This window comes from Hyla sarda, chromosome 9, assembly GCF_029499605.1.
Source record: "Hyla sarda isolate aHylSar1 chromosome 9, aHylSar1.hap1, whole genome shotgun sequence".
NCBI classification, from domain to species: Eukaryota; Metazoa; Chordata; class Amphibia; order Anura; family Hylidae; genus Hyla; species Hyla sarda.
In genome coordinates this window covers 138,415,653-138,435,310 of record NC_079197.1, presented here as the reverse complement: position 1 = coordinate 138,435,310, position 19,658 = coordinate 138,415,653, and the positions used below count along the sequence as shown (strand labels likewise).

General features: G+C 42.4%; 1 protein-coding gene across 4 annotated transcripts in view; it reads left to right on the top strand.

The window, feature by feature from the left end:
* The window catches only part of AXL (AXL receptor tyrosine kinase), a 147,094-nt gene that overhangs the window by 66,820 nt on the left and 60,616 nt on the right, over positions 1-19,658 (top strand). For 3 of the 4 annotated variants that reach the window (XM_056540092.1, XM_056540091.1, XM_056540090.1), the window contains exons 2-4: positions 5,420-5,624; positions 9,879-9,979; positions 11,482-11,664. In XM_056540092.1, coding sequence (XP_056396067.1) covers positions 5,420-5,624; positions 9,879-9,979; positions 11,482-11,664 — 489 coding nt within the window. Of the gene's footprint in view, positions 1-5,419; positions 5,625-7,805; positions 7,913-9,878; positions 9,980-11,481; positions 11,665-19,658 lie in introns of those variants that run through there. The other variant, XM_056540093.1, reaches the window with a different exon arrangement.

Sequence of the window (19,658 nt, the reverse complement as noted above, 5' to 3'; positions counted from 1 at the left end):
GCTGTCTGGGCATGCTGATTATTGTAGTTCTGCAACAGCTGGGGGCACACTGGTTTGGAAACAGTCCAATAGACATTGATATAAGTCACTGTCCTGGTCACAGATACCCCCATACACCCCCATACCTTAATGAACTTTATCTGTACAATAGATTCGTGTTTTACAACCAGTGCACCTCCAGCTGTTGAAAAACTACAACTACCAGCATGACCCGACAGCCTTCAGCTGTCGGGGCATTCTGGTAATTGTAGTCTTGCAACAGCTGGAGGCACACTGGTTGGAAAACAGCACAATAGATGTTGATATAAGTCACTGTCCTGGTCACAGATACATGTATAAGGAAAATGGACCTTCCATAATGACTATTGTAAAAAATATTACAATACATCACTGATGCATCTACGTAATAAATAATACGTTCCATTGTATAATATAATACAGTATCTGTGCCCGTTCGTCGCTTTTACAGAGAACTGTATGGAAAAGCATAGACAATGCCAACGCAGTGTTTGATGAGTGAGTCAGTAGGTCTTTGGCAAGACACACAGCTACTGCTTGAGGAAGTCCATTCATCATTCAAAGGAAAAGAAAGATTTCACCAAAGAGAAGTACCGGTCAAAAGCTCAGCCTTTCATTACCGAGTTACTCGAGGACAATGGCATCTTTATAGATAAGGTCTACACAACAAGATTTGATTTTTATTTTCTCGCGGTTTTGGCACAAGTCATAGATTAGTTCTTTTTAGGCAAGACAAAAGCATTCATTGGCAACGGCGTGTCAATCAATATGAAAAGCTGCGCCGCCTTCTGTTAACTAGACGTTTGTATGCGCCACCCTGCAAACTTTACGAAAGTTGTGTATACACATAGCAACAGGCAATACAGTTCATTTCCAAGTACCTACAGCCATCGACGTTATGGTCTCAGAAAACCTCTTTATAGGGGTTGTCTGTTTTAAGATAGAAGGGTCCCTGAAGACAATCCGATTACAGTAGAATCTCCCAATAGTGGACACTCATGGGGGGGAACAAAAATTCCGCTATTGAGAGATGTCACCTATTGGGAAAAAAGACTCAAAAATCTTTCTAAATGACCAGATACTGTACTGTACTCACTCCAGGGTGTAAGTACCTATAAAACATGATAAAAAGCTATATTGCATTACAATCTCCCAGTGATGTTTAAAGGGGTATTCCAGGCAAAACCTTTTTTTATATATATATCAATTGGCTCCGGAAAGTTAAACAGATTTGTAAATTACTTCTTAATCCTTCCAATAGTTATTAGCTTCTGAAGTTTTCTGTCTAACTGCTCAATGATGATGTCACGTCCCGGGAGCTGTGCATGATGGGAGAATATCCCCATAGGAATTGCACAGCTCCCGGGACTTGAGTCATCAGAGGGCAGTTAGACAAAAAACAACAACTCAACTTCAGAAGCTAATAACTATTGGAAGGATTAAGATTTTTTAATAGAAGTAATTTACAAATCTGTTTAACTTTTCGGAGCCAGTTGATATATAAAAAAAAGTTTTGGCCTGGAACACCCCTTTAACCCCTTAAGGACCAAGGGCGTACAGGTACGCCTTTGGCCCTGCTCTCCTGATATAACGCGGGGTTACACAGTAACCCCACGTCATATCACGGCGGGCCCGGCGTCATTGTGAAGCCGGGACCCGCCTCTAATAGTGCGCAGCGCCGATCGCGGCGCCGCGCGCTATTAACCCTTTAGCCGCGCGGCTAATAGTGAAAGTGGCCGGCTAGCTCAGTCGGGCTGTTCGGGATAGCCGCGGCTAATCGCGGCATCCCGAACAGCTGACAGGACAGCGGGAGGGCCCCTACCTGCCTCCTCGCTGTCCGATCGCCGAATGACTGCTCAGTGCCTGAGATCATGGCCTGTGCAGTCATGCGGCAGAATCGTTGATCACTGGTTTCTTATGAGAAACCAGTGATCAATGATGAAGATCAGTGTGTGCAGTGTTATAGGTCCCTATGGGATAACAATGATCAGTATAAGAGATCAGTGTGTGCAGTGTTATAGGTCCCTATGGGATAACAATGATCAGTATAGGAGATCAGTGTGTGCAGTGTTATAGGTCCCTATTGGACCTATAACACTGAAAAAAAAAGTGAAAAAAAAGTGAATAAAGATCATTTAACTCCCCCCCTTTTCCAATAAAAAAAAACACAGTGTAAATAAAAATAAAAATAAACATATATGGTATCACTGCGTGCGTAAATGTCCGAATTATAAAAATATATCATTAATTAAACCGCTCGGTCAATGGCGTGCGCGCAAAAAAATTCCAAAGTCCAAAATAGTGCATTTTTGGTCACTTTTTATATCATTTAAAAATGAATAAAAAGCGATCAATAAGTCCTATCAATGCAAAAATAGTACCGTTAAAAACTTCAGATCATGGCGCAAAAATGAGCCCTCATACCGCCACATACACAGAAAAATAAAAAAGTTATAGGGGTCAGAAGATGACAATTTTAAACGTATTAATTTTCCTGCATGTAGTTATGATTTTTTCCAGAAGTTTGACAAAATCAAACCTATATAAGTATGGTATCATTTTAATCGTATGGACCTACAGAATAAAGATAAGGTGTCATTTTTACCGAAAAATGTATTACGTAGAAACGGAAGCCCCCAAAATTTACAAAACGGCGTTTTTTTTTCTATTTTGTCGCACAATGATTTTTTTTCCATTTCACCGTAGATTTTTGGGCAAAATGACTGACGTCATTACAAAGTAGAATTGGTGGCGCAAAAAATAAGCCATCATATGGATTTTTAGGAGCAAAATTGAAAGAGTTATGATTTTTTAAAGGCAAGGAGCAAAAAACGAAAATGCAAAAACGGAAAAAACCCGGTCCTTAAGGGGTTAATTACCCCTACTCCCTCCCTGTATGATTTCATCCCCCTATGCCATTTTATTCCCTGTTTTGAACCCTCAATGCCTCTTCATTCCTCCTCCCTTGAACTTACATACTTTTCCCTTAATCCCCCTGTACCATTTCATTCCCCCTTTATTACCCTTTATGCAAATTCCTCATCCCCTGCTTACTCACCATGTCCTATTTTCTTGCCCCTGTGCCATTTCATTCCCCCTTTATCCCCCTGTGCCAAATTATCTCTCCTTTATTCCCTGTGCCACATCATTTCCTCTTGATCTCCCCTGTGCCATTTCATTCCCCCTTTATCCTCAAGTGCCACTTACCACCTCTGTGCTATTTCTTCCCCCCTGTGCCATTCCATTCCCCCTTTATCCCCATGTGCCACTTTATTCCCCCTGTGCCAAATCACTCCCCCTCACCTCTTGTGCCACATCACTTTTCCCCTTCCCTCCTCCCCCCTATTGTTCTTACCTGGCCAGCGGGCTCAGGTGCAGGGGCTCTCAGTGGGTTTGACATTCTCCTGACATCAGGAGCTAAACTCGTCACTTTCCACAGTCACCGCTACTCACAGCCTTTTAGCGAGTGCAGCATTGAGGACATGAGGAGAACGTCAAACCAGTAAATGCATTAAGTCTTATGGGACTCTTCCGGGGAATAAAAAACTGTCCACTATTGGGAGGTGTCCCCTATTGGGGGGTGTCCACTAAGGGAGCTTTTACTGTTCAAAGTGTCCAACTTCTGAGATCCCCAGAGATCGGCTAATGTGGGAAACCAACAGCAACTATTCAATGATGCTGCACTGCCATCGCAGGTCAAATGATGCATTACAGTTGTTTTTAAAAGGAATAGGCTGCCCTACAAAGTGTGTGACGCTAAGCCAATAGGGAGAGATTTATCAAAACCTTTGTAGGGGAAGAGTGATGCAGTTGCCCAAAGCAACCAATTAGATCGCTTCTTTCATTTTTCAGAAGCCTTTAAAAAAAATAAAATTAAAAAAATGAAAGAACCATCTGATTGGTTGCCATGGGCAACTGCACCACGCTTCCTCTACACAGGTTTTGATAAATCTCCCCCATGTATATACAGCCCCTATGCAATTCTATGGAAGGGGGATTAACCTTTTTTTAAACTGTAATTACTTGTTCAAAACAATTTGACTTTTACACTTGCACCTTCCTGACGTTCTTGTTTTTCTAAATGTTTTTTTCTTTCCTAGGCTTGCATAGTTTGGCTACTTTTTTTTTTTTTTTTTGCGCAATCCAATACCAGCCCCTTCTTTCCCTTGTCTTAGTCTGCTAAATTTTCTTACTATCTTCAAGTGCAATAGAGGGCAGATATAAAAGGAATAACATATGACTGCAGGATCAGACTACATTGGGTTTGTTGTAGTCTGTAATCATGGAAACGTATAAATCTACATAGTAATTATATAAATAATATTTTGCTAATATCTTTTTAAATATCCAGACCTTTTGCATTATACATTAAAGCATACCTGTCAGATCCAACATTTTTTTTTACTATATCACTCAGTACCTAATCCTGATCATGTACATCTAATTTTTATGTGTCTAGCACCTTTATTAATTTTTTTGTTACACTTTTAATTTAGCTCACTAGTCTGAATGCCTCACAAAGGGAGGGGGCGTGGCCTCACTGTGCAGGTCTCCGCCCCCTCCCTCAGTATGCTGTCTGCTCACATCTCCCCTAGCATTAGCAAAACTACAACTCCCAGCTTGTCCTCACTGACAGTAGCGGGACACAAGCTGACAGTGGGAGGATTTTTCCTCCAGCTCTGAGCCCTGCACTCACAGCTGTCAATCAAGGAAGTGTGTCCATGACATAGGTGATGACACATGGACACAGCAGGACTAGTATGTGTCCAAGCAGGCAGGGGGGGAGTCAGTTGTTTGACTGGCTTTTTCAGTATGAAATATTGAAAATTTTCTAATGAAAGTAATTGGAAAACCTATTGGTTATACATGCTTTACAACTTATCAAAAGTTTTTATATCTGAAAGTGCCCATTTAAAGTGTACCTGTCATCAACAAAAACTTTTTATATAATGTAGATAATACCATTATATGTTTATATGTAATATACATTGGTTAATTTTTTTTTATATTTTTGTCCCTGCAGCTATTGCCTGTGTTTATGAAGAGTCCAAATACAGGAAGTGTGGGTGGACAAGCAGGGCTCTGTGTAGTGAGGCTCTGTGACATGTTATGGGCTCACACATCAGGATGATTAACAAGCCAGCAGCCTGCACAGAGCCCTGCTTCTCCTGCCCACAGTTCCTGTATTTGGACTCCTCACAGAGACACACAGGCAATAGCTGCAAGAATAAAAGTACACATATTTTTTTTACCAATGTATATTACAAATATACATATACATTATAATAAAAACTTTTGTTGACGACAGGTACACTTTAATACACATCAAGTAGACATATAGAAAATATCAGGTTATCATTTTGATGTATATATCTAACCTTATGTTTGTATGTTCTCCTAGGCATTCATTTCACAATGGACCCATCTAACATCACTTTGTCTCTTGGGAAGGACATTGTGCTTCGGTGCACTCTAACAGTGAATAGTGATGCTGATATCCCAGACGTAGAATGGCTAAGAGATAATGAACCCTTGGACTATGCCGATATCAATCAGATCCAGATGCCACAAGATGATGATACCTGGTTGGCTATCAGTGAACTAAGGTTAGAGGAACACTTGACTATTGACACGACCATTGTCCAAAGGGCCAGCAGTTTATAAAATGAGGCTGCACACTGTTATGATTTTTTTTTTGTAAAATGGTCACTATGGGCTGGGGTCTTCCAGATTTGGCCAGTCAGTTAAAAGTTTTCCAATGACTTGAATGATTAGGAAAATATGCAGCAGCAATTGAGCAGCAAAATAAGGCACATGTTAGGGTCTATTCACACGGCGGAATTCTGCAAGCGAAAATTCCAAAGTGTCCACAGAAGTGCAGAATCCCATAGAAGTGTATTGGGCTTTCATTTGGGGTGGAATTCCGCTGGCAGAAATTCCTCCGTGTGAATAGACCCTTACTCTACCCTTGAAGGGTATCTAACATGACTTTGTTGTGATGGGACATATCTATAGGGCCTTGCAAAGGTGAAGAATTATTAACATTAATGTCCACCAATATAACACATCTCTTAATAGATAAGGAATATACCATATGTTTCGCCGTATAAGACGCACTTTTTCTTCCCCAAAACTGGGGGGGGAAAAGTTGGTGCGTCTTATACGGAGAATACACACCTATCGCGGCGGTTCCTGTGACCATCAACGGCCGGGACCCGCGGCTAATACAGGACATCACCGATCGCGGTGATGCCCTGTATTAACCCTTCAGAAGCGGAGATCAAAGCTGACCGCCGCGTCTGAAGCAAAAGTGACACTAACCCGGCTGCTCAGTCGGGCTGTTCGGGTCCGCCGCGGTGAAATCGCGGCGTCCCGAACAGCTTACAGGACATCGAGAGGGACCTTACCTGCCTCCTCGGTGTCTGCTCCGTGCCGGGATACCCAGCATGGCCGGCACTCTCCTTCGTCGTCATCACGTCGTTGCGCACGCTGTCCCGTCATCCAATAGGAGCGGCGTGCGTAGCAACGTGATGACGGCAACGGAAGGATCCCTGGGAAGAAGACGTCCGGAGCGTCGGAGACACCATGGGGATGCGGTGACAGTGATGGAGCGACATCCAGGGCAGCGGTGACCGGTCCGGAGCGGCGGGGACACGTGAGTATTATCTCTTATCCAGTGGTCTTCAACCTGCGATCCTCCAGATGTTGCAAAACTACAACTCCCAGCCTGCCCGGACAGCCGTTGGCTGTCCGGGCAGGCTGGGAGTTGTAGTTTTGCAACATCTGGAGGTCCGCAGGTTGAAGATCACTGTTGGGTTCAGAATCTTTTTTTTCAAGATTTTGCACCTTTAAAATTGGGTGCGTCTTATATGCCGGTGCGTCCTATAGGGCAAAAAATACGGTATAGATGACAGATGTAAGAAAGTAACAAAAGCCAAGTAAGAAAAGCAATGGTTAAAATATCATGAGATGCTATCCCAACCAACATCAGGGCTATGTAACCCAGCAAATATCTAAATGAGACCCCCATGATGTACTGTATATAATGGAGAAATCCTGTCATCCCGGGAGGAATGCAGGCGCTTAACATGTCCAGCTGGAGAGAATTTCATCAATGTAAACATGAATGGCATGAGTCAGCTGTAGGGTGTAGATTTCATCGAAATCTAGGGCAAGAGGTCAAATCAGAAAGTGGAAGGAAACGTAAGACTTCAAAAAATGGTCCTTAAATATTTGTCATAGTCATCATGGCCCTACGGTGCTCATTTACCATTTCTGATGCCCCCATCTGAATCATTCACATGCAGCTATGACTGGATTATTTATGTTCCCCATTTGTTCTCCTCTTGACCCTATGCTGCCCTCTACTCTTCCTATACGGTCACCTTTGCATCATCTTGCTATCTAAATGTAAAGAATACAAGGATTTTGGTAAATGTAAAAGATAACTGCAGCATTGGCGGGGTAGAGGGGGTAATAGATGCCAGTGAATGCGGCAAATGTTGGTACTAAAAGACTCAGGGTATGAAACATGGTGCCAAAAATTACTGATAGACAAACTACTCTCCGAACACATAGGGGGAGATTTATCAAAACCTGTGCTGAGGAAAAGTTGCACTGTTGCCCATAGCAACCAATCAGATCGCTTCTTTCGTTTTGCAGAGGCCTTGGTAAAAATGAAAGAAGCAATCTGATTGGTTGCTATGGGCAACTGGACACCTTTTCCTCTGCACAGGTTTTGATAAATCTCCCCTATTTAGTCTACAATGTGTTACCTGTCCTCAATGTCCTCCCACATACATTTCGGTCACTGCTTTTCCCTATAACTATACCATGCTGGTTCTTACCCAACACACATCATTTGATTACTATGTCCTTTTTTGCACCATTCAAGGTCTGAGCTTCCACAGATAGGCCAGTCATTACACCACCAAGCACTGTCTCAAGACATATAACAGGACATAGCATTGGGCCACAACTTAAAGGGGTTCTCCGCTGCCCTGCCTCCCGAGCTCTGCTCGCCAGCGTCTGGAAGTTTATTATTCCGAATGCTGTGTGCGGGCTTCCGTGTTTGAGGCCGCCCCCTCGTGATGTCATGGGAAGGGGGCGTGATAACCGTCGCGTCCCCTTCCCATAGACTTTCGTTGAGGGGGTGGACGTGACGTCACGAGGGGGGTGGGCGTGAGGTCACAAGGGGGCGGGCGTGACGTCACAAGGGGGCGGCCTCGAACACAGGAGCCCGCACAAAGCGTTCGGAATAATAAACTTCCAGACGCTGGCGAGCAGAGCTCGGGAGGCAGGGCAGCGGAGAACCCCTTTAAAGGGGTACTCCAGTGGAAATTTTTTTTTTTAAATGAACTGGTGCCAGAAAGTTAAACAGATTTGTAAATTACAAGCAATAGAAGAAGATAGAAACGGAGCAACTCACCACACCGACCCAGGTATTCTATGCAAGTGGTTCTTTATTCCAAAGCTTCAACCATGGAAGACAAGCAGGGGAGAGTGAGAGCGGGACGCGGGGGTATCCACTCGGTGACGGGACCGTTTGGCGCCTGAACGCTTCCTCAGACCGGGATGACGAAGCGCTCAGGCGCCAAATGGTCCCGTCACCGAGTGGATACCCCCGCGTCCCGCTCTCACTCTCCCTTGCTTGTCTTCCATGGTTGAAGCTTTGGAATAAAGAACCACTTGCATAGAATACCTGGGTCGGTGTGGTGAGTTGCTCTGTTTCTATCTTCTTTTATTGCTTGCATTTTGTATGGACTTGTCTTATACGTTGAGCACCACTAAAGTCCCTCCAGCTGTTGCAAGGGAAAACACTGAAAGACCGAATAGCCTTCTATATCCGAGTAGATTGTTTTATCCTAATGCAAGTTTAGGTGGTGCTGAGTCCCTCTCTATAAGATTAGATTTGTAAATTACTTCTATTAAAAAATCGTTACCTTTGCAGTACTATTAAGCAGCTGTATGCTACAGAGGACATTCTTTTCTTTTTTCATTTCTTTTTTGTCTTGTCCACAGTGCTCTCTGCTGACACCTGATGCCCGTATCAGGAACTGTCCAGAGCAGGAATAAATCCCCATAGCAAACCTTTGCTACTCTGGACAGTTCCTGAGACGGGTATCAGGTGTCAGCAGAGAGCACTGTGGACAAGACAAAAAAGTAATTCAAAAAGAAAAGAATTCCCTCTGTAGCATACAGCTGCTTAAAAGTACTGGGAGGGTAATGAATTTTTAATAGAAGTAATTTATAAAGCTTTTTAACTTTCTGGCACCAGTTGATTAAAAAAAATGTTTTCCACCTGAGTACCCTTTAAAGGACATTGCCACCTCACCTCCACCTCTTTAGCAACCATCTGAATTGCAGTGGATTAACTATCCAACTATACAATGGGTTCTACCTAGCAGGAAACGTGAAACAGGGATTGAAGGGGCAGAGTTCCTTTTTGAGTAGAGTGCCAAAAGGTTCCTGGAATTTTGAGAAAAGGGATATGCAAATCAGCTTTCTACCTACCAGGAGAGTAGCTTGCTCTCTGGTGCCACCTATTATAAAGAGTATATCTGCAAGTCAATGCCATGCTAGACCTTAAATGGATACTCTGCCCCTAGACATGTTATCCCCTATCCAGAAGGGTCCGGCCGCAGGGCCTCCTGCAATTTCCAGGCCAGAATGGCATTCATGAGCATGGAAGCTTGTTCGTGACTTGTCCGTGTTCGTGACATCACGCTACGCCCCCTCCATTCATGCCTTTTGGAGGGGGTGTAACGGTTGTCTAAGGAATCTCTCCATTATTTAATTTCTCCTCTATACAGTTATAATTATTCTTTTATTAATGCTATTTCGACTTTGTCCCTTTTCAGTATCCATTCATTACAATTGTCGGACGCTGGCTGGTATCAGTGTGCAGTGGAGGGCGAGGATGAGAAGATCTTGTCTGAACCAGCATTCCTGAAATTGGAAGGTGAGAAGTGCCTTATTGAACCGTGAAATATAAGGAATATAAATCACTTTAAATCTTATTAATGACTCAATAATCCCATTTTGTTAGATGGGTTCTCTGGAGATAAGCAATGTTTGGTTGTCTTACTGCTTGGAAGTCCAGGGATTAGCTTTCGTATGTAGTGATCTAAAGAGCAACCAAGAGTTAGATTTTTTTACAGTGCCACCGTCGGCAAAATGAAGTTAAAACTGTATAGGTTTTAATTTGATGTATGGAGGTTCTAAATTATATAAATGAACTGTGTATGTGATGCTTAAACATAGTGGTCCTGATTTACTAAGAGTGGAGTGTAGGTTTTGTTGTGTTTTTTGCTAATTTACTCCACTTTCGGAAACTTTATACATGCTTTAAAGTGTAGGGTTTTCTTTCCAGAAAATTCCCATAATTTTCAGAGTGGTTTTCAGAAATGACGAGTGATTTTGGATGAAATGTAGGGAACACTCCTCTTTTCCCGAAAACCACACCCAATTTGTAGTTTTTTTTCTCACTCTGAGTGTTTCTGATTCTGTCGGGTTTTTTCTGTCGCACATTCAGAATTTACTCAGAATTTCGGCGCACAACCCGACAAAAAGAGTTGGAATGCTGTTAGTAAATAGTGTTGGGTGCGAATATTAGTATTTCAAATTTTTATCATGAATATCGTGAATATATTCGCTATATATTCAAAATGACATATATTCACTTTTTTTCCGCATATTCACATTTTCCTTCTTTTCACTAGTGGGACAATTAGAATGATGCAAATACACTTGTCAGAGGTTATCAACAACATCCCTAGCAACCAATAGTAAAGTTGCCCACCCCCTCACTGTTTTCTTCCGTTAATATGCAAATATTCATATATGCGAATATAACTAATTTGCGAAATTCGCAAATATTCATCTATATATTCGCAAAATATCGCAAATTTGAATATGGCCAATGCCGCTCATCACTATTAGTAAATGAGGGCCAGTGTGTCCTAAAGAATACGAGATTCTCTTGTAGCCATTCTTTACTCTTAGGCTAAGTTTCCACTTGTTTTTTTTTTTCTGGCAGTTTTTGGAATACTACCACTGCAGTTTTTAAGCCAAAGTCAGAAGTGGATCCATAAGGGAAGAGAAGTGTATGTCCTTCCTTTATATGTCCTATTCCTTTTGAATACACATCTGGCTTTGGCTCAAAAACTGCAGTGGTAGTTCCCCCCCCCAAAAAAAAACAAGTGGAAACTTAGCTAACTCCCATCGCTTTAGCCTGGTGTTTTTTTTATCAGGACCCTTCACAGTTAGCATGCACGTGCTTCAGATTTCCTTTGCTCGTTCATTCTCATACTATTTTACAGCTAGATATTTGTATTAGTCACGATGTTACAATCCTGGGTATAGTGAGTCACCCACAGGATCTAGACTTAGATTTTCCTGCACTTTCTCTGAAGTGTAAAGTCCATCTATAGATCTAATTCTTATATACCTTCTTACACCTAGGTCTGCCAATCTTCACCGATGAACCAGAGGACATGCATGTCTACCCAAATGTGCACTTTAATCTCAGCTGTGATGCTCATGGTCCTCCTGGTCCTGTATCCGTCATATGGCTACAAGATGGTTTTCCTTTGAACTCCCTTGTCGATGAACTGGCTTCAACACCTTCATTGCTTCAAGTGAAAGGTGAGGGACCTATCTGGGGAATGCATCTCTTGTTATGTTATGTATTGACTTCTTAAAGGGGCACTCCGCTCCTAGACATATTTTCCCCTAAGGATTAGGGGATAAGATGTCTGATCACGTGGGTCCCAACGCTGGGCCCCCCCCCCCCTGAAATCTCCTTGCTGCACCTATCGTTCGTTTATAGCATCGAATGCAGTGTCGGAAGCCAGTGATGTCACGGCCACGCCCCCTCAATGCAATTCTACGGGAGGGGGTGTGACGGCCGCTGCATCACCAGTCATCCAGCTCGGAGCGAAGTTCACTACATGCACCAGATGACTGGGGTGCCTCAGACAAGATCCAAAGGATAAGATGTCTGATCGGGGGGGGTCCGCTGTTATGGACCACCACGATCAGACATCTTATCCTTTGGATTGGGGATAAAATACCTAGAGGCAGAGTACCCCTTTAAGTAGTATTTAGCTTGGTAGAAATGTTTAGATTTTTTTTGTACTTCAGCCCATTTATTATAGGCTGAACTACTATTTCATAATGGGGCCATGGTTGCCCATTGGTCACCCACTGGGAACACCTAATGCAGAGGGATAACTTAATAACAACAAGACCCCCACCATGACACCTTTATACAAATGGAATCTTCTTATTTTTGCAGAGGGTCTTTGGACCACCTTTGGCACCAGAGCTTAGACACAACTGCTACCTCCCACCCCCTATAGTCACAGTTCTGCTTTAATGCCATTTTGAGTTTACTACTGTTCATATATTCCATGATCTCATCAAATTGTGTATATTGCCTCTCCATATAAATGTCTGGACACAGTGTACACAAAGTTCAAGAGCCAAAAAAAAAAGACATCTCCTCCTTGCGATCAGAATACTGTGTACTCAGAATACTGTCTGCTCTTTGTAAAACTGTCCTTGACAATCCCCACACAAGGTTCTTGATCATACATCTTGCAATTTTCTTATCATGGATACAAAAAAAAAAGTGTGTACTTGTAACATATTTCTGATGCTACTGATGGAGGTCATTGGGTAAGGCTTCTGCTGGCTATTTATAGTCCTTTCCTAATATGAGCAAGCAGTAGTATTAAATAAGATCCTTTGTAATTCTCCAGTTTTTAAGTTGACTTGTATAAGTTGTTGTACCTCATATACGCCTGAAGTCTCGATATATTTTTGACCGTTTTCCAGATGATCTCAGACATTTATAGGTGCAGTCAGCAACATTTGCCTTTCGACTCGGATGATCTGTTTGCTAAGCAGACACATTTGAGATAAAGTAAAGTTTACTTTATCTCAAAATTGCAGGTTCAAACAGCTAAATCTGAATATTACATTGAGGCTAGATATAGATATATAGATATATTACATTGACACCAAGAAAAACACCAATTCTGCCGCATGGCGTTTTTTCGGCCAAAAAACGCTGCGGCCAGATGTTAGCTGTAAATCAATATTAAATCACAAAATTCTTTTTCCTCTTTGTGTTTTTCAGTTTGGCTTTTTTTTAACCTTTTGGTGTTTTTTCACTCTTTTTTGGATTTTTCCGCTCCTTGGTGGTTTTGCAAAGTCGCAGCATGTTGAGCCTATGGCGTTTTTTCCCCTGAAATCATGGCGTTATTCTCCCATAGAAGTCTATGGATTAAAAAAAAATGCCAAGAAAAACAACATGTGGGTTTTAACTTTGGCGTTTTTGCAGGCAGTTTTTATTCTTTTTTGGACTTTAGCGATCCAAAAAATTGATGGAGATACCTTTTTTTAATAAAATTTCGTAGGGTATTATTAAAAAAAATATTACAAAAAGATACAGTAGTGATGGAAAAAATTGTATTTAACTAAATTTATCTTTATTATAACAACATTTTTATAAATCTTTAAACAGGGATCAATTTATGTAGGTAGGGCACTAAAAATGTAGCCGACAATAATAAAAATGTAGTGTGTGCGTGTTTTTCACTTTTCTTTTTTACATTTTTTAGGTAGTACTACTACTCCCAGCATGGAACACACTGTTCCATGATGAAAGTAGTAGTACCTGTACCTGACAGATCGGCAGTTGCAATCCTCCTGTATAATGTATAGATGCGGCGGCCGCTCTTCTATGGTTCCCGCAGAGAGCTGTGATTGGTCAGTTGGTTCCAGCCAATCACAACTCTGTGGGAATATGAATATGTGTATATATACGTCAGTGCAGGGGACCATAGGAGAGCGGCCCGCCGCATCTATATGTTATACAGGAGGATCGCAACGGTTTTCAGAAGTGGCACTCGCTGCAATCTGTCTATTAATGCAGGTACTGCAGCTCCCAGCATGGAGCTGTGTGTTCCATGCTGGGAGTAGTAGTACTACCTAAAAAACATTAAAAAATACAGAAAAAAAAGTGAAAAACAACCACACACTATATTTTTTATTATTGTCGGCTACATTTTTAGTGCCCCGCTTGCCCACATAAATTGATCCCTGTTTAAAAACTAATAAAAATGTTGTTATAAAAAATATACATTTCGTGAAATACATTTTTTTCCATCACTACTGCATCCTTTTTTTTTTTTTTAAGGTACCCAACACATTTTTTAAAAAACACCAAAGGGGCCAAGAATGCAATTCCCACTTCGATGCAAAAATGCCAAAAAAACGTCTTTTCTGGCGTTTTTTTTTTTTCACACAATAAACGCAGGAAAAAAAAAACGTGGAACATTAGCCTTAGACTGGCTTCCCACTGCAGTTTTTAGCCAAACCCAAAGTGGATCCAGTATGAAGGGAAAGTATATGTCCTTCTTTTCTATTTCCCATTCCTTTTGACTCTTCTGGCTTTGGCTCAAAAACTACAGCGGCGTAGTCCCAAAAAACTGCCAAGTGAAAACCAAGCCTTATGGAAGTAGAAGTGTCACTTATCTTGGTGAAAAGCAACATTTGGCCAGGAATTAGGCTGGGTTTCCAATTGCCAGCTTTGGGAAAACTACAATGTTTTGAGCCAAAGTCAGAAGTGGATCCAGAAGGAAGGAGAAGTAGAAGTCCTTCCTTTATATGTCCTATTCCTTTTGAATCCACTTTTTGGCTCACAAATTGCAGCAATAGTTAAAAAAACTGCATAAAAAAGTATAAACTCAGCCTCAAAATATGATCTAATATTAGCCAAGAAAATGGCAACCTCATAGATTAAAATCTTTGGCGGACCTTTTTTTTTTTTTACAAATTGTCAACAGGTATAAATCTTCTCCACACATATTATGGCCAGTTACGCACACTCTTTTGTCACAGCTATGTCACCAGACATCTCCATTGGGAAAGGGAGGCAAGCAAAGGACAAATACTTAAGTCATCAGTTAATCACAATAGGACCAAGCATGTTTCTCCTGACATCTGTCATCAAGGGATAATTAAAAGATACCTATACACACTAAATTGTTAGCGGAGCCCACAAACTCTAATTTGTTGCGGCAGCCTATGTCCCTATGAATCTGGAGAGTACTAGAGGTGGAGAACTAAAAAGTAGATCCAAAGATTAATTTGACTAGTGGATAAGCTTTAGTCACAGTGCTGTTCCTTATTCTTGTGGAATCTGGTCCCAGATGGAGTAATGCCCAGATAAGTTGTCATATGACAGTACAGTGACCCCTCGACCTACAATGACCCCGACATACGATCATTTCCGCATACGATGACCTCTCAGAGACCATCTCATGTTGAAGGCAGCATCAACATAGGATGCTTTTGTATGTCGGGGCCATCGCATAAACGGCTATCCGGCAGCGCAGACTGCCTCAGCTGCCACCGGATAGCCGTTTACGGTGCCTCGTGTGGTCCGCTAACGATCACTTACCTGTCCTCGGGGCTCCGGCGCGTCCTCTTCGGGATCCCCTGCATCGTCAGCGCTCTCCATCGTCGTCATCACGTCATCCAATAGGAGCGGCGTGCGTAGCGACGTGATGTCGGCGACGGAGAGCGCGGACGCCTGGGAAGCAGAGGCCTTGCCGGAGCGTCAGGGAAACCTCAGGGATGCGGCGACAGCGATGGAAGGCGACATGCCGGCCCGCGGTGACGAGCGGTGACGGTCCGGAGCGGCGGGGACAGGTGAGTACAACTTTTTCTAACAGTGGTCTACAACCTGCGGACCTCCAGATGTTGCAAAATTACAACACCCAGCATGCCCGGACAGCCAACGGCTGTCCGGGCATGCTGGGTGTTGTAGTTTTGCAACATCTGGAGGTCCGCAGGTTGTAGACCACTGTCCTATACTTTACATTGCACGGATCCCTCAACATGCGATGGTTTCAACAAACGATGGTCCATTTGGAACGGATTACCATCGTATGTTGAGGGACCACTGTACTGACGGACCAGTAAAGTTCTAAGGTTATCACGCAATGAGATCCCTACATCATGACCCATAGGGGCACTTCAAGGGGCTGAGGAACTGAACAGGAGGGATGTTAATAATTAGGCTCTTCAGGCTGAAAAGGAGCCTGTGCTCTTCCTTCCATCAATTTTCCCCATTTTGTAACTGTGTTCCAGGGACTTTTCCATTCTCATCCTATTCTTAGAACTTAGATACTTAGTACATTTGTCTGTTTTGAAGGGGAAATTCACAATTTCCACTGACATCTGTCTTGAAACTCTGAGGGAAGCAAAAATTCTGCCGAGCTGGCAAGAGAAATAGACTTAGAAACCAAATGTAAACCAGAAGCACATTGCCATCGCAGGGTCAAGAAATGGAAAGATCCTCAAATCACATAAACAAGACATGTTTACTTACAGAAGTCACCGGTGGTTATGAACAGATGGAGGGCAGATATCTTAGGGGACTAAGAGCGTATATGCAACGTAAAGGGATTTTGTTCCAAACTTTCGGGTATTAACTTTAATTTAAAGGGGTGTTTAGACAGGATTAAGCATGTCTGCTTGTGTTCAAAAACAGTGCCACATGTCATGACTAGGGGATCGTATAGATCCGCTGGCCTACTACCACCCCTTTACCTGAACACAAGACACGGACACTTGCTTTGTGGTAGAAAAAACGGCCACAGCGGACCCAGTTTATTAAAACCTTAACAAAATATATCATTATTCATAAGTATAACATATACATCAAACGGGGGGTAACATCAATAACCCCCAACAACAAATAAAAAGCGCAAACAATATTTTAACACCTGAGATACTTCAATTACAATAAGGAGGGGGGACCTGAAGGCAACCCAATTTTTATTAATCTCCTACTGAGCCCTAGGTCGCCTCACCCCCTGACCCAAGGGCCCCACCTTCGGAGAGTATCCTGCCACAACCAGCTGGGTTCCATCCCAGCTCCACCAGGGCCGGTATAACCGGGCCACTGCACCATTTTTCCAGCAATGCCTCCAAGTCCCCCCTTTAACATTCCAGCCGCTGCGACAAGCACTCACCAACTCCTACTCCACCTACCACTCATGCCTATACAAAGGGCGGGCGGGACAACTCCGCTTTCCCTGGCAGAATGTCCTTCCTGTTCCTGTCCACTCCTATTTAACCCCTCTCACTCCTCCCCTTCTTTTCCCGCTCTATGACCTGACCTCTCCCTGACCCCCTTACTGCTTCTCATACCCCCCCTGTCATGTGCCCCCTCCTCTCCCATGCTGTCCAATACGTGGGCTCTCTCACAGGTTGTTTTGCATCTCAGCCACATTTACTCCAATTATCTGGGATGTGTCTAAGGAAGGGCCTAGCCGAAAACATTGCTATATGTTATACAAAGTCATTACGAAACAGACTGGATTTTCTAAGTTCTGTCCATAGTGACATGGATAATAAAGTTGGAATTTACTAAGCATATGCTTCACCTGGAGTGCTGATTTATTGTTGTCTCTTTGTTTAGTACGATGGTAGAAGGAAGGTATCTACCTGAATCTGGCACCCAAGACAACATCTGAAATAGAGTTGTGCCATCCAAACATGAGGATTGGCTGAGTTCATTCAGGCCAGTGAAATCAACATGACCCAGGCATCTCTATTGATATGTTTCCAGTCATTATAACAGCATATCCTTGGCTCGTGATTTAAACACACCCTAATATATATGATTTAGAGATGGTTAAACTAAAAGCTGCCTGTTTTTTGCCATGCTAAAAAGGGAGGAAAAGAACAGAGGACGGCACATGGGATATCCTCAGATAACGGCAAATAGTCTGGTTTCAAAATGGCCGCTTAACTTGATTGTATGGTGTATAGCCTTATCAGCCCTGCATTGTGGTATAGAAGATCAGATGGAGATCCATGGATAACCCGAGGATTGTAATAAACTTGTAGTAGTCATAAGTCATAGTACTTTTTTTCAGAGCCATTTTATATGAACACACAGTATATACACCATGTATCATGTCTGTAATCCAAACTAATCTAAAGGGGGCTGTGACCTCATGAATTTTTACTCCTTGGAATTAATTTGAGGAAATCTTTGGGGTCTTTTTCTGCTACTACTATATTTCTCATATGCCAGGTCTTAATAAACCTGAAGGCGGCTCTGTATAGGACCCTGTAACTATTAAAGACCCCAGTGAAGGAGTGTGTTCTCCCAGGGTGGAGTCCCTATTTTGCGTTATGATGTAAGCATAGTAAATAACAAGCCAGAACATTTATCAGGTCAGTCCCTCAGTAAATCATAGGCAGTAACATAGGCCAATAGTATTATATAACAGTTCAGCACAATGATGCCGGGAGCTTTCCTCCATACAAGACGTCATTGGGCTGACCACAAGGCAGCTGTGTTGTTGTCTCTATTTTCTAGTCTGGAGAGGGTGTGGGGGGTGTAAACTAAGGCCTGATCAATTCCAGATGCTGTAGTCCGTTTGCAGCACATCTGGAAGAGAACTGGAGACCTGGTGCCCAGATGAATACAGAATGTAGACCATGTTGCCCCTAGGAACATGTGGTCCAATGTCCAGTACAGGTGGCTGGAGGAGAAGGTGACGGATGAGTTTTCTACGTGGTCGCTCCCTCTTTGCTGGATGTTTATGTCTCCCATTACCCATATCCCGGCTCCCCCTTCCCATCCCTTTCTCATTGTCTGTTTCACATTCCTCTCTCTGTGGTATTTTCACTCTCCATCTCACGCTCCCTGGGTACATAGTTCTTATTAAAAGCATTTCCTTCCAGCTAAATTTACATACAGCCCCTCGCTGCTTGTTATTAAAATGCTAAAAACAGGTTAACCCACAATTCTCTGTGCGTAGAGAATAACCTACAATGCACATCCAGTTGTAAAGATATGCTATGTACAGTATATGTGTACAAGTGCAGTATATATGTGAGGTAATCAGGGAATCGAAGCTCACCCCATTCAGGTGGCTCATACCACCAGACCCCAACACCCTAAGATAGGAGGCTCACGTTCACTTTCCACTTTGGATAGGGGATAAGATGTCTAGGAGTGGAGTACCCCTTTAAGAACTGTAAATCCATGGAAAGGTCTACCTCAGTAACTGCCCACAGCAAAAACAGTTGAGGGCATCACAACAGGGTTAGATACATTCTTAGAACAAATAAACATTAACGCATATACCCATATCCCTTCCCTTCATCCATCTCCTACCCTCTTTGGTTTAACTTGATGGACATGTATGTTTTTCCAACTGTACCATTTATGTAACTATTGTAAGGAGCCATTCAGGTGTATTAACAAAATGGGTGTAAGGAAAAAAAAAATTCTAATCACAGACAAAAAGTAGAGATATTTAAAAATGGTAATAAAACGTACAACATATATTAAAAAGTTTCAGAACTTTGCCTTATATAATGAAGAAGCATTATGTATTTCAAACCATTAAAGGGGTACTCCCCGGAATCTTTTATTTTTTTATTTACTGGTGCCAGAAAGTTAAACAGATTTGTAAATTATTTCTATTAAAAAAATGTAATCCTTCTTGTACTTATCAGCTGTTGTATGCTCCACAGGAAGTTCTTTTATTTTTGAATTTCCTTTCTGTCTGACCACAGTGCTCTCTGCTGTCCATTTTAGG